Here is a 16041-nt window from a genome sequence, read left to right as displayed (position 1 = left end):
GCCAAATAAATGTAGTAAAAAGTACCACATTTCACTTATAAAGTAACAAAATGAAGTACAAATGCTTTACTTGATATTGTTTATTGCTGCATCTGTGATCATCATGTTTGAGAAGAATCTGAGTAAAATGTAAAAAGGTACAATGTTTCTCTTTAAAATGTTGCCAAGTTGAGAAATAAAAAGTAATAAAAACATGAGGAAAACATAAGTAACTTAAAATTGCAATTGAATAAATGTACTTAGTTACATTCCACCAGTCTACAGTGAAGCTTAGAACCACGTGAAATGACATAATTGAATCCTTTTTATTTGAATGTCTTAATAATTTGGTTGAACGTGAGCTGAAATTTGCTCCTCGTGACTTCAAACATCGACCTTGGAGGTTCAGCGGGGACAGACGAGCAGAAAGACAGACAGACAGACAGGCAGGACGGTGGTCACTCTCTCCCTCTGAGCTTCCACCTCCCGACTAATTAAAAAAGCTGCTTTTACGGCCCCTGCTTCAGACGGCCAGATGTGACCGGAGCGCTGTAAAAATCTCAAAGCGCTTTACAGAAACACTTACTGCACTTTAAAAAACCACTTGCAAAAAGCGGCGAGAGTCCCAGAGTGCTCCCCCGTGTAAATTCCTTCCAGGAGCTCGAGCTGCAGTCCTGCAGATAAACTCATTATTGTCTAAATGCTACAACAAAATAAACAAGAGGAGAAAGTGCTCATTTAAAGTTTATTTTAGTAAAATATCAGACTGTAGTGTATATCTAAATATTTAAATATGTTCCCCATTTAAATAACCTCTCATATGCATCAGTCATTTAACATACAACCTACACAGTATACAGACTTTGGTCAGGCCAACATATAGAAAGTTTAACATTAGATTATTGTCATATATTATTTTCGACACATGTGCAGCGAGAGAGAAACACATGCAGCTGAAAGCATCCGTACATACATTAACAGATATCAGCTTACCATCCAGGAGGCCCGCTGCTCCTCAGCTGCACTGACAACAGCAGAATTAGCTTTGTGAAACACGAGCTCAGCGCCAGCGAACATGTTCATCTACAACACAGAGGACAGCAGGCTTTATGTTTTGGAACAGAGCTGGATTGATGCTTCGCTCCGTCTGCATCGAACACAAGACTTTTCCCAGGAAGTAAACAGGACCCATCTTTCACTGTCGCCGCACAGAGACAACAATCAGAAACAGTCAGCGTCAGATTCAACCTTTAGCTCAGAGAGATAATTCACATATGATGTAAAGCCACATGTTTGGAAGAAGAAGAAGAGCTCTTTTTGGAAGCGCACACATAAAGAAAAAAGCCACCGATTTAGGATAATGGCTGTGAGATTTACTCTGCAGCTGAATATGATTCTGTCTGATCCTGCAGGTACAGAGGGCTGGGTGTCCTCTTACATTTTTCAACACTAGCGCTGGTGAAACACTGGTGAAATGAAGAATATTGTCTTCTGCATCATCGCTACAAGTGTACGACTTTTTCTTCCAAAACACCACAGCCACGTTTCAGTACCAACAAAACAATACTTTTCCCTGATACCTCACTGATCTACAAACTCATTTTACAGAGAAGCAAAAGTTTTTCGACTTTAGAGCTGCAACAACTAATCCACTTTTAAATTAATCACCAACTATTCTGATAATCAATTAATGGTTTTAGGATTTTTTAAGGGCAATAAGTCGAAATTCTGTTTCAAACTTCTTAAATGTAAATGTTTTCTGGTTTCTTTATTCCTCTTTGATAGTAAAGTAAGGGAAACTAATTTCAACACTTTTCACCTTTACCTGACATTTTATAGAACAAATAACTAATTGATTAATTGAAAAAAAAATTGATAATGAAAATAATTGTTAGTTGCAGCCCTGCTTGAATCTTAAAAGTGTAAATATGAGCAGCGTTACAAGAACTTTGCACAAATAAAGTACAATACAGTTAAGTAAGAAAATAGTCAAGGTTTTGACTGAGATCAGATCTTAGCAAAAAAAAAAAAAAAGTAAATAATTCTAATAATAATATTCAATGTCAATTGTTGATATAGTTTTTGATTGTCAGCACTACAAACCAACCCCGTCTACTAAAAATTACATTTATATACAACTAATCTGCAACAGCAAATACAAACAACACCTCCCAAATTACATCATCTATCAGCATAATAAAGAAATGTTGGTAACATGTTCTATGAAGGTTATGTCTATAATGCATTGTAAGCACATTCATTCATTCACAAGACATTATGATGCATTTATAAGTCTTTTTAAAAACCCTAATTGTTTATAATCATGCATGACAACTTTTCAAGATTTATGAACTATTATAAGTGGTGGACATAATGCATTATAATGTAAGTTCAGCATTCATAATGCTTTATAGCTCCATGCCATAGTGCACACAGAAGAATCTGACACAGCACATTATAACTACCACATCTTTAGCCAGTTATAAAGACACATAAAGAACTGCTTGAAAATATCACAACACATTGTGAATTCTAAGTTTCTGAAATGGAATAATGTCTTATAAGCATCAATAATGCTTTACAGGATGACTTTGTGGGCTTTAAGTAAAGTGTCAGGACTGTATAAGATTGATAGCAACTGTATGTTGTTTATAATACATTATGTCCACCATTTATAATATGTTATCATGCATTTATGGGGCTTCTTAGAACTTTTCAAATGTTAATAGTCATGTATAACAACTTATAACAAGGTTTATAATGTCTTATGAATGTGTTTAACAGTGCAATATAAAGATGAGCTTCATGGAAAGTGTTACCAAAATGTTTTTAATGAACAAATCTGTAAAGTTGCACATAATTCTCTCTCTCTTTTAATGACGTTTCTATAAAAACTGGATTTTAATGGTTCTGTTTGGGAAACTCACAGTCTTTGGTTATGGTCAGGATATGATCGCCGTCTTGGTTAAATACTGAAAAACATAAAAGCTGACATGAGACAGGACGTGCAACTTTTTCAGAGTTCAATAACTAAAAACCACAATCTTTCCCAAACCATAACCAACATGTTCCTGTAATCTAAACTCGTTCTGTTCCTGGGTTTGTACGTCTAACATTCACCCCCGACCAACTCCCTCCAACTTCTGCTCCCACAACACTGGAAAAAACTTAAAGCCAGATCATCATAAACTGGCAGCAGTAACATTTGACCTAAAACATTGAAACTGGGCTGCACCAACAAAAAAATAATTTAATCTAGGATTTAAACCAGGTTTAAAATGAGTAAAAAACTTTAGCTAGTTTAAAAGTTTGGTGCAACACAATTTAAAGTTAAACAATGATTCAAACTAGGTTAAAAATGAATTAGTGTCAGGAGACAAGGTGGTATGTAGAGCTGCAACGATTAAATCGAATAAACCATTATTAAATGAAGTGATTGTTAAAATAAAAAAGTGAACGTTCTCTGATTCTAAACCAAACACCAAACAATTAATTAATTAATCAAGAAAATGAGCGTCAATGATAATAATCATTAGTTGTATGGACTCGTTTTGTACGGACGGTGGACACCCAGCCCTGGACGTCACTGTAAAGACACTTCATGAAGCTGACAGTGTTTGTGGAAACATTAGTGTTGATCATGTTAAGATATTTTAGAGAACATCTGACAGACGAGTGTCTCTTTTCTGATCATCAGGAGGCCACAGTCTCACTCTGAACACAGTTTTCTAGTGTTTTACAGTCCTGTTGGATCTTTGGGGCTTCAGTTGTCAGGTGGTGCTCCTGCTGGATGTCACCTCCCCTCCTCTCCTCCTCCTTCTCCTCCTTCACAGTCTCTCCCTCTGTGGCTCTACAGTCTTTGGTTGATTGCACTTTTCCCTCCTGATTCTCCACTGAACCGTTTCCCTGTTTCCCATCTCTGTGCGTCTCCACACAGCTCCTCTTCTCCTCCTCCTCCTCCTCCTCCTTCTGCCTGTCCAGCTCCTCCTCGGTGGCCTGAAGCTGCAGCTGCTGCATCAGCTCCTCCAGCTTGTGGGCTTTACGGAGCTCGTTCTGCTGGATGATGGCGCAGAGGTGCTCCGTCAGCTGCTCCTTCACCTCCGTCTTCTTGTGCAGCTCCAGCTTGGCCACAACGTACTCGGCCTCCGCCTTCTCATATCGCTTTCTGAGAGAATACGGGAGGAAAAATGGAAAGAAAACATAAAGAGAATAAATAACAATGTCCAATTTATACTCAGCATTACACAGAACATCTCAATTACAGATCCGTTGAATAATTCTGTGACAGTAGGAGTGTTTCACTTCTTTTAAAATATTTGCTGCAACAAATCAAAGTTCTCACGTCTGCATTCCTCGTCTGCTGATAATATCCACGATGACCAAATATGCAGACTGCACATCATGCATCATAATCCCCCTAAAACACCTGCTTCTTTTCAAAACTTAACCACATGACTATAAATGAGGAGAGAAATGAAATAAAAATTCTGCTGGCTCAAAAGAGAAACAATCCAGCAAAAGGATTTAAGATTAAAGATCACGAGGCTCGCTCGGTTTCAGACAAAAAAAAAAAAAAAAAAAACTGGCAAAAATATTAGATGATAAATCCACTGAGGAATAGTTTTGCTGAAATGATTACAGTACAGAAAATTAATAAGTAACAATTTTGATAATCAATTAATTCTTTAAATTATTCAAAGAAAAATGCAAAATAGCTTTTTGTTTTTTTTGGTTTTTAACTTTTCATGTTTTTAAATTGAGCATCTTTAATTTGTATTTTCTAAAGCTGAAAAAAAAAATTCTCATCAAATGAATTGATGGTGGAATAATTCTGGGTTCGTACAACTTTTAAGAGTAAAATTCAAGCACGTTTAAAAGGGTCAGATCATCCGTCTCACACCTTTCCAGCAGAAACAAAGTCGTTTTCAGTAGATTCTACTGCAAAAAGAAAATATTTCCTACAAGAAACTGCTCACAACAAAGTGTCTGGATTATCTTGAGTCACCAGGTCTTGATTTTTGGAAAGAGACACTGGTTTATAATTTTTCAAATGCACTTTTTTGGTGCTTTGAGCACCAAAGCTGAGTGCCATATTGACATACAGCTGATATCTTCAAACTCTGCAACTCACATCAAAACTATCAAGATGGATAAACAGCTCTGCAGGCCAAGGGAGGACTTTTTTTTTTGGATTTTGGGTTGAACTGTCCCTTTAAGGTATCCAAACCAAACATTTCTAGACTCTCACAGCCTTTATCATCACATCTAAACTGTGACGCCAAATATGACAACGAGATTGTTCATTAAAATTTCAAAAGATTTTCAGTTTAAACGAGTGACTTTGCAGACATCATTAACCTATTTATAAATGTTTGATCAAATAACATTTAACTAGGGCTTCAACTAATGATTACTTTCATCACTCATTAATCTGTTGACTAGTTTATTGACAAATAAATTATTAATTAAAAATAGTTTGATCTGTAAAATGTCAAAAAATAGTGAAAGAAAATCACTGATCACTGTTTTTGAAAGCTAAAGTTGACGTCCTCAAATGTCTTGTTTTGTCCAAAACACAAAGATATTCGGTTTACTGTCTTAGAGGGTTCAAGAAACCAGAAAATATTCACATTTGAGAAGCTGAAATCAGAGAATTTGGATTTTTTGTTGTTGTTTTTTTTAAACAATGACTCAAAATCTCTTCATCGATTATCAAAATAGTTGGCAGTTGATTTATCATTTCAGAATTTATTTTGTTAAATAGAAAACATTTTTCATGTCAAAAATTCATCTTTATATTTCTCAGGAACAGTTTAGTTTTGATATCTGTATTAAACTAAGGTATGGTGTTGGCAATTACACTGAATAGTTGTGAGCCCAGCCCAGCTGAGGGTAGACACACACACAAACACACACACACACACATACACACACAGAGACACACACAGAGACAGACAGACAGACAGACGGATCGTCCCACAACGTCTGAACGCAGAAACATTGTTTGACTTGTGAAACACAGAACATCGCATGCTGTTTGGAAACTCTGCGGTAACTAAACAGATGATGTCAAACATTTCACCTCGGGGTTTTATGTTGGGCCTCAGAGAAATCTCAACAATTGATTAAATCAGAAGAATCATAACAGAATGCAGTGCGGGGAGTGTGTGAAGGTCAGGTCGTCCTCCCGTTACACAAACATCTGTGATGAAGAGTGTTCATGATGACATGATGGAGCTAATCTCACCACACAGGAGGCTGAACGGACGAATCACAGCTACGAACACAAGGTCAAACACAACTTCACTGGACCAGTGTTGGTAAAAACCCCCCACAACATTATTACATTTCAATGTACACTCTGTTTAAGTTTAATACAGCACTGATTAAGAACTGTAGACAGATTTAAGATGTAGCTTTTCTTTTTCATGCTATATTTACCACATTTTTTCTGGATTTTAGTTCTGATCGTGCCTCACTGGTGTCTGTGAGCATCTGAGCTGGACTGCGTCTGCTGAAACTGGTTCAAAGGGTTTGAGAGAGCATGAATACTGGAAACCAGCTGCAGGGGGCAGTGAGAGCACTTACAGTGGGGGTACAGTACAGTTCTTCACCTGGTGGTCACTTCTGGTTTGGTCACAGTGCTGTTTAATCAAGACTGTGACTTGATGTTAAGTTTTTTTGTTCAAATCAGACCAACTGTGTTTGTCTTTGTCAAATACTTAAAGGATAATATAAAATCCTGGCAGCTTGGCAGACCTGCTTTACATGAAACATATTCACGTCCAGGAGTCACAGTGAGTGAGACAATCTGCCCCAAATTACTGCCCAAGGCAAAGTGAGCGATTTAAATGAGAGGCAGTGTGATTAAGGAGAAAAGCCGTGCAAGTGCAGTTCAAATTATTATTCAGATTTCAGGAGCACCAAACTCTTTTTACCAGCCAGAGGAGTCTATGAGAGGAAGCTTCAAACTCTGACCAAACCTACACATTTCTGAGCCTCAGATATTTCAACATGACTCTTTCAATCTACAGCTACTTAAAGGAATAATTTGGAGTTTTTGAAGTGGGTTGTGTTAGGTACTTATCCATGAGTGTAAACCCTTTTATTTCACGGTCATAGCTGGAAGCAAAATGAAGGAAAATCTGCAGGCAAACTGACCAGTAGGCCACAAAACCAAGCTAAAATGTCATGTTGCTTTATTGTTGTCAGAATCAAAGTAGTAACGGTTCAGATTTGAAGTTTTGTCACATACCAGCTGCCACTGTCGGTCAAAAAGAAAAAACAAACAAGACAACTATGGTTAAACACAATGACAAAATCTGCGAGATGTGTGCGAGCCGTGACAAAATAAACAAAATGAACTGAAAATGTCAAGAAAGGAAACAGTCACACCACTTTAGAGTTTCACTCTTTCAGAACAAAACTGTCTTGGTCAGTCTTTCCACTGTTATAACAATCATCGTTGTTTCCCTCCCTCGTCCTCCAGCTCAGTGGACGTGTCCTGCACTGCTGAGCAGCGCCTGTGACTCTGCAGACCACTAAAATAGCAAAATGATGACAAGCGAAAAATCCCACAAAAAAAACCAAAAAAAAATAACCAGCAACAGACCGTCAAATGCCAATATATTAAAGCAGTTGTAGAAAGCTCATCCATCCACTGAGTGAGCATGTAAGGGTCGGACAGTCTGCTCTGACTGTACGAAGTCAGAGGAGCACATCATTTTTGCAAAAACAAGTTGACAAAACTTGCTAGCTAGTGTTAGCTAACGTATTTAGGGAACTGTTTTGTCTCTGCCTAAGCTCCGCCCACAAAGAAAAAAAAAAATCTTAATGTTTACCAGTACTGTGCATGAAAATGCTAAAAGAACTGTTCATTGAACACACACATTTATTTTGTGAACTGAACGAATCAGTTTGCAACCAACGTATGAAAACACGAGCAACGACAGCGGCACTCACGCCGTCATCTGATTAAAAAACAGAAGTGTGATCGAAGCAGAGAGAGGAGGAGTGTGTGAATAAGGTCTGAAATGTCGAGGTGATATAAACACTTTGATTGATGAAGTAGCACAAAGTGTGTGAACTACACTGCAGACTAGAGTTTGTGTTACAGTGAGAAGAGGACAGAGATCCACTCGATATTCACTCGTCTCGTCTCCCTCTTCACCTCCCTGCAGCTCTCATACATTATGGTGGAAAGTTGGAATTTTGACTTGCCAGTTGAAAATTTCAACAGTATGCTGGTGTGCATTTCTGCTGTAGTGTAAATTTTTTTCAAATTATTGTAAACTGTTCTTAAGTAATCCTGGCCATTAAACATTCATGTTTTAATACAAAAACGTGAATATTGTGTAACATTTAATAAGCAGATGCCATTATTAGACTCCAGTATCCCTGGCAGGAGGAGGTTCAATCTAAAATAAAACAAACAAACAAAAATATGGAAGAAATGAACGTGAAGGATCATCATTATGTCGAGCCTCACAATCTAACACTACAGGAGGTCAGTAGAAGCCTGTTTCTGACACTTTGACACCTGATTAAATAAGGATTCACTAGACATGCACAGCAGGTGGACAGCAGCTCACAGTCGGGGCGGGGGGCAGGTGTTTGAGATTTGTCAGATTAGGTCTCTCATTGACTGTGTGTGCACAGAGCTGTGTGTTTTTTATAATGTCTTATTTTCTTGCATTGTCTCTCTACCTGGCAGCAGAGTAGTCCCAGCTGGCCTGTTCTATCTTCCCTCTCAGGATGCCGATGTCGTTTGACACCATGTCATCGAGGGCCTGGAGCTCCTTCTGGATTCTCTTCAGCTTCACGGCCTCAGCCTGAGTCTGTTTGGACCTGTGGACAATGACAAATAAATTTTAATGACACATTTCATTTACAACCTCAATTCTGAGCTGACTTTATTAGTCTGTCATGATAACATGTTGCAGCCATACTCACTTCTCAGCGATAGTTTTTGCCAGCAGAGCTTTTTTACGCTTATTCCTCTCTTCGATTATCTTCTGCTCCTGCTGCAGCTGCTCCAGACGCGTCTTTTCTCGTCTGTGATCAAACACAGACAAATACACACAAAAATGCTCATCAAATTCATAAAGATCAAACATAAAACTAAATCCACACCATAAAAGAACTTTTGGATCCAACACCATCTTTCAAATTTGCTCCCAAAGAGACATCAAAACAAATATCTACATTAAAGGCAGTTCGTTTAAAAGCTCATAACTGTATAAAGGCAAAAGTTGAACATGTACCTCAAACTGTATCAAAACATCTGTCTGTGGTGCAGTACATGTTTATCTAAATATAATGTATACTGTCCATAAAAAGTCCAAGCATCAGTGGAATGACAATAATACCTCTGGGTTCAGCATGTCACCTAAAATTAATTTTGATTTTAAGCTGATTAATGCTTTAGTGCCTCCCTCTCTGTCAGTACTGTGATCTGCTGACTAAAGTAACATCTAATCAGTGTCTTGTCTTTGTTGTCTTTATTTACAGCCCACCAACCAGCCTCATCTGTGACCTCAGGCGCTCTGTACACTCCACTGTGATTCAGTCACTGTTATCCAGGAATTTTTGTGATCTGACACATAAAAGATCAAATGTTTTTCTGGGGGAAATAAGTTTAAATCCAACATTTGAACGAATGCACCATCTATTGCCACCACCTATATGTGTATGAAAATAGTGGATTTAAATGTATCATATCAGGCAAACTGTAGATATTTGTATATACATTTGTTTTATTTTTTCTTCTAATAAAATCAAACCATGGACAAGTCAGTGGTTCCCAAATGGATGGGAGGGCCCTCGATAGGGACCCCCCCCCAGAGGTATAGGATGACCAGGGGAGAAACACAGACTGAAACAAAGTGGAATAAATATGATATATGTACAGGAAATAAATAAGAGTTTGATACTATCATGCTCATCTTTATTTCACTACAATTCAACCTGAATCCTTTTCTATTTGTTGCTTCTCCAATTATCATTAATGACTGGTAATAACTGTGAGGCGGGGGAGGTGTGAACATTTTTGGCTTCTGAAGAAGGGCCTGTCAGAACAAGTTTGGGAACCACTGGAGTAATGATTAGAGTGCCGCAGTCACATGCTGCAGGATCAGCCTCAACATACAAGGCACAAAGGAGAAAAGTCTGCACACCGTTGGGCTCTTAATAAAACAATACAAGTCTCTTTAAGGGCATTATCTTTTAAGGAAACATCTCAATCTAAATGATCTCAAGTTGTGGAACAGGGGAAACACATAGACTGTTAGATGCATCAGGATTCTCTCTTAAAAGATTAGCAACCAATGCATAAAAGCCAATAACCAGAAATGTAAAACACAACTCTCAACATTATGATCAACTGTAACTTTTATGTAAGATCAGATTTAAGTAAGATCCTTCATCCCTTCTGGCAACAACAGCAACCAAGGAGGAACTTATGGACTCGCTGAACTGAACCAGCACACAGCACTTTACAGTCAGCATTTAATATTTACTTTTTGACCGCTACATGTTAGCTCTTTAAAATAAGTTTCGACTCGTGTTAGTAAACGCCATTTAAGTACTTTTGAAATTTTGTTACATGCAATGTGTTCTCCTTTTATATGCCATGCACAAATGAAAGACAAATTTCCATTACTGTCTGCACTAGTGGACAGAGGTTTCAATCTTTCCTGTGGCAGAACCAATTGGATGAAGAAAAGTGACAGACACAAACATGGGTGTCATGCAAACTTGACTACTTCTTCAGTTTTGGTGAGGAAGGCTGAGCGACTGCAGATAGATGCACTCCAACCGGCACCTCCTGTGTTGTGTATAGGAGTATTTTGGCTTGCGTAGTTTAAGGCAAAAGCAACCTGAACAAGATCCTGAACCTGAATATTTTTATCTGGATGTGTGCACACTTGAAAATAAAAACACCAACAGCAGTAAAATGAAAAGAAAGAACAACAGAACAGCTGAGATAAAGACTACAAATGCCATTAGTCTTAACAGTAAGTAACAGCAGTGACAGCAGGTTTTGTTCAAAGCACATTATCATAGCAATTAACACCTCAGTAGCGAGTACAATATTAAAACATACTAACAGTTCCACCTCTTGTTTCTCCAGCTCTTTGACAGCGGGGCTCTCCTCCTCTGGAGCCGCCTGCAGATGGTTTTCAGTCGGCTTCATCTCGGTGGGTTTCTGCTGCTTCTCCTGTATGACAGCCGGAGCTCCTGTCGGGGCTCTGGGCTGAGACACAGGCTCTTCTTTTGGCGGTGGTTTGGTGAGTTGTTGCTCCGGTGGAAGGTCAAGAGACGCGGCTCCGGGGTTCTTCTGAGCGGCCAGCTGAAGGGCCCTCTCCCGCTGTAACTGCTGCCGACTCCGGCCACCTGGAGGTTTCCGACCGCGAGCTGCCGCAGCCGGGACCACTGAGTCTGAAAACACACCCGGTCGTGATTACAACCAGAGCTCAGTCAACATGTAAAGTTTCAATTAACAATGTCAACCAGTGAGGAAACAGAATCAGACGCTAACTGTCTGACTAACATTAGCACGTTACCTTTCTGCTGCATCTTCCGTAACTCCTCATCAGAAAAACCCGCCCAGCCGCTCATTTTACAGCTTCACACCGAAAACACAACAAACAGGACAGTAAAACTGTGCATATATATATGAAGCGTTTTGATTATTAACTTAAAATAATCATTCTAAAGTTCTAAAATACAGACAAACTCCTATGAAGCTTTAAACGCCGCCGCCATCTTTGTTTATTCCTGCCACGTCAAGGACCCAAATGGACCGGTGACGTTGAAGCTGCAGATATCGCCTGAATAAAAAGTTTTAAAACGTGAAATTTACATACAGTAAGAGAAAACAAATTCTCCCTGGATCAACATAATATAAGGTTTTATAAACTAAAATTACATTCTGATTGTTTTAATGTAAACCAATAAGACTTTATAGGTCATAATATAAAAGGCATATTTATGGAGTGCTGCATAAATCTCTAGTGAAAGTTTCCATTAATTTCTGAGACTTTATGATTTAGATTCAGTTTTAGATTATGATTTAGTTTTATATTATGTTTTCATTATATTTGTTCAAACAAATTTATTCTCAATAAAGTTTCTGATAAGTACAATAATTTCCACTGGTTGTGTGGTCTGTGTGTCAGGGGTCAGAGGTTAATTGAAGAAGCGCTTCTTGTAAATGCAGCATGAAATTTAAGTGGCTGCTTTTTAAAGAGCAGGCCAGTTATTAGGATCTGTTTGTCTGTCTGTCTGTCTGTCTGTCTGTCTAGTTTTATTTCACATCTAACATTTTGGTAAGCTGTGCATCACTGTGCAACATTCATGCACACACTTCAGCTTTGAGCAAATGCACTCTGATTTACCACAATACACATAGCACCAAAATCTCTCTCATTTTAACCAAAAATAAAGGTTTACCTGGAGCACAGGCAGTTTTAACCTGCCTGCAAAACATCACACAATGTGGACAATTTAATTTTCAGTTGAGTTTAATGTGACTGCTTTTTTCTCATCAAGAAGAAAGCTGCTCTTTACTATGAAAATGATCTCCAGCTGCATTACTCATGCCAATATTATTTATTATATTACAATATATCAATATTTGTGTTATTTGTATAGTTGCATCACAACTGCCTTTTAGCACTACTCTCCTCTACAATGCCTTTTGCAGAATGAACACAGTTGTCTTTGCACTGCTACCAAATTTAAGTGCCACTTGTTGAACCACGTATCTCACTTTCTTACACTGTCATGTTTACACTGCCATTTGCACAACTATAATACATGATTTGGACATATCCTCATTCACTAAATACATGTCACTATTTGTACATACAATATGTTGCTTCTTTGTACACATGTTGCTATTCTTGTCTTAATCTATATTTTATTTTATTGTATTTTATTTTAATGCATGTATATCCCCCATGTCTCCTCCCTCTAACGGTCTTAGTGAAGCCGTAACCCTCCTTTTCATCTACATATGTACAGGCACATTGTGTTATTTACAATAAAGTTGAATTTAATTGACTATTGCAATGTTATGCCTTGAGATACTGTCACAATTCTCAAAAAAAAAAAAAAACTGTATGAATTTTTGATCAGTAGTTTACATGCACACACTTTACCTTTGACCAGCTGCACTCTGATTTACCACAATAGACCTGACACCAAAATCTGTCTAATACAACATAAAATAGAAGTTTACCTGGAGCACAGACAGCCTTCATTACATGATGTGGACATTTTACTTTTCTGCTGAATTCACTGTGACTGTTCTTCTCACCCCAAGAAGGAAGCTGCTGTTCTCTATGAAAATGATCTCAAGCTGTATTACTCCACTAAATATGCAGAACAGTCTGCCAGATAATGAGGAGGAGAATAAAGTCTATACTGTTGAAATGTCTTGTTAAAATAAGGAACAACCTGGTTGGTGGCTGCAATGTAATTTCTCTGGAATGAGACCCCCTAGTTTAAAGCATTATCAGACACAAGTTTAGCTTTGCATTCAACAAGGGCTTGCACTGGTGTTGCTTCAGGCACAGGAGAGAAGATGAAATACGATGCAGGAAGGTCAGTTTGAGGAATATATCCATGAGTTTGAAAGCTAATCAGAAGCCAAAACACAGCACAGAGGTTTATAAAACTATAAGACAGGATTTATATCTCCGAAAAGTTATCACAGTGACAATCATGTTGTCCTCCATCTTCAAGATCATGAAGTAAACAGTAGAATTAAACTATTTAGATTGCAAACGAACGTGTGCGACTGCATGTATTTGACTGGCAGCTCTGCATGTTTTTGTCAATGTTGTGGTTTCACTTAACTTTGTTTTGTTTTGTTTTTCACACAGTGCTAAAATGACCGGGGTCACAGGTGAAACAACATTCAGAATACGTTCAAAAGTGGAAGGATTTTCTCTGTTTCTCTATTTAAAGACACTGATTGAATGTTTGTTTGGACCATATTACACCTGCATTTGCAACTGTGCCATTTTTCATCCTTGGATCCTTTGGATCCACAGTAATAAACTACATCCACATTTCTCAGTTGCAAGCCAAAAAAATCCACATGCAGGACTCAGATCCTGGTTGTCTGGATGAAAGTTCTGCTCCTTCACCCCATCTTCTTAGCTGAAGTAGCTGAAGCTGTAAACAATATATCTAAATAATTGCTAATGCATGTCAGACTACAGAATCAGAATCAGAAACGGTTTTATTGCCACGTAGGTTTTCACTTACAAGGACTTTGCTGTGGCAAATATGTTGGTGCATAACAACAAACATAGTACTAAAACAGAAATAAATATTAAGGCAAATACTGTCAGTTAAAACAGGATAAATGGAAAAATAGGGAATAGACAATTGCACACAAAAAAAAACAAGAATGTAAATTGTCAGTCTTGTCAGGTTTATCACTCAGCAGGTCACATTTTAAATTACATTTTAATCAGACTTTTCCAGTACAGAAAACAGTAAAGTTTCTTCTTGCTGTCATGTCGTGTGCTTTTCTTGTGAATATCTCCTATTAAGTCAAACAAATTGACAGCAGGCGGGCGTATCGTGTCTGGTGAGTCAGTCGTGGAGGAGGTGGAGGTGGTCTGCGGACAGGAAACGGGACAGAAGGTATTTCAGGACTTTGTATGAAAGAGCTGAGTCTGTATGATTTGTTTTTTATTGCTTTCTGTACCACTGTCATTCAGCACACAGCATCACATACTGCCTTCATTCAGCTCCATATTCCATCATTACCTTCATTTATGTCTGACTCTGTACGGACTCCTTGTTCCCCTCAGTAATTGGTCAAGCTACAGACATAAAGCGTGTCTTTTTAACCTTGGCACTGCGATGCAAAAACAATGACCTCTGCTTGGCAACTAATAAAAACTGGCCTCCACATCTTTTTTGCATCTGGGGGCCAATTATGTGCAAGTTAAAAGGCGAAACACCTCAGGAGGGCATAAATCGCCGGCAGAGTGGAGACAGGGCCAGGCATGGAGGCCAGATGGCAGAGAGACAACCACTTTGGGTTCAGAGCGTGTTTTGCTGCCACGGCGTCGGGCCGAGGATGGGACGGCCTTGGATCCCTGATTATGGAGAGCCAGAGGGGACCACATGGCTCATTACTGAGATGACCTGCGGAGGCACATCAGGGTCAGAGGTGGGGGAAGTGTATAAATCCCCTGTAGGAGCGGGTGGTACTGATAGGAGGTTACCGTGATGACTGCGCTCGGTTCATAAGTTCAACGTGTCGGATCTGTCGTCCACGTGTGTCGAGACGCGTCTTCTAAGAATCAGAGAAAGTTGTTCCACTCTTTAAAACTTCAAGTGGACATCAATTTGAAGTTAATTTAAACATGACTGACTGGTTAAACAAAATGTTTTGTCAGGGTGGGAAACAGGATGATTAACTGTGTAAAATCTTCAGATATCAACTTGACTCACTCATTCATTTTTTTTAAATAGACCATTGATATTTAATTAATAAATCAATTAGGCCTTAAGAACAAACATAGCTCTATCACAGCTAGTGGCAAATGACATTTCTGTGGCCTTTGATGAGAAGCAACCTCGGCTACATTTGCATGCACACTACTTTTTCACTAATATTCAGGATATGGAAATATATAATATTAGGCCTTACTCTGAATGGAGCATATTCTGATTTAGACATGTGAGATACGTTGATATTATTCTGGTTTGAGGAGCATTTTTCCGACATTTAAATTGCAAATTCAGAATATGTGTCTCAGTTATTTTTTTACAGCAGTTTGTGACACACAACCTCTTCTGCTCTGTGCTGTAAACAAACCAACTAGCCAACAGTTTGCAAGCCTGGAGTACAAATGTGTGCGCAAAAATTTCAAATTTGAGGTCAGAAGGAGAAACACAGTTACTTTTAAACATTATTTTAAACACTTGATATCAACATATTTGTTGATTTGTACAAATATCACAATGCTGACAGAGGGAGGCTGTGTTTGCGCTGTCGAACAAGTCTGCCACCATGGAAAACTGGAATATTTT

The 16041-nt window shown here is 38.4% G+C and overlaps 1 protein-coding gene across 1 annotated transcript; it reads right to left on the bottom strand.

The window, feature by feature from the left end:
• Nucleotides 1-3662: 3662 nt before the first annotated feature.
• On the bottom strand, nt 3663-11788 carry gorab (golgin, rab6-interacting). The gene is made up of 5 exons (XM_084722333.1): nt 11544-11788; nt 11088-11418; nt 8932-9033; nt 8686-8826; nt 3663-4144 (listed from the first exon to the last, which is right to left on the bottom strand). Exons 1-5 carry the CDS (start codon nt 11596-11598, stop codon nt 3673-3675), a joined length of 1101 nt encoding a protein of 366 aa, XP_084578459.1. The 5' UTR covers nt 11599-11788; the 3' UTR covers nt 3663-3672.
• Between the last annotated feature and the right edge of the window lie 4253 nt (nt 11789-16041).

The sequence above is a fragment of the Lutjanus erythropterus genome, chromosome 7 (assembly GCF_056507025.1).
Source record: "Lutjanus erythropterus isolate fLutEry1 chromosome 7, fLutEry1.hap2, whole genome shotgun sequence".
In the NCBI taxonomy this organism is placed as follows: domain Eukaryota; kingdom Metazoa; phylum Chordata; class Actinopteri; order Lutjaniformes; family Lutjanidae; genus Lutjanus; species Lutjanus erythropterus.
This window is presented reverse-complemented; position numbering and strand designations above follow the sequence as displayed.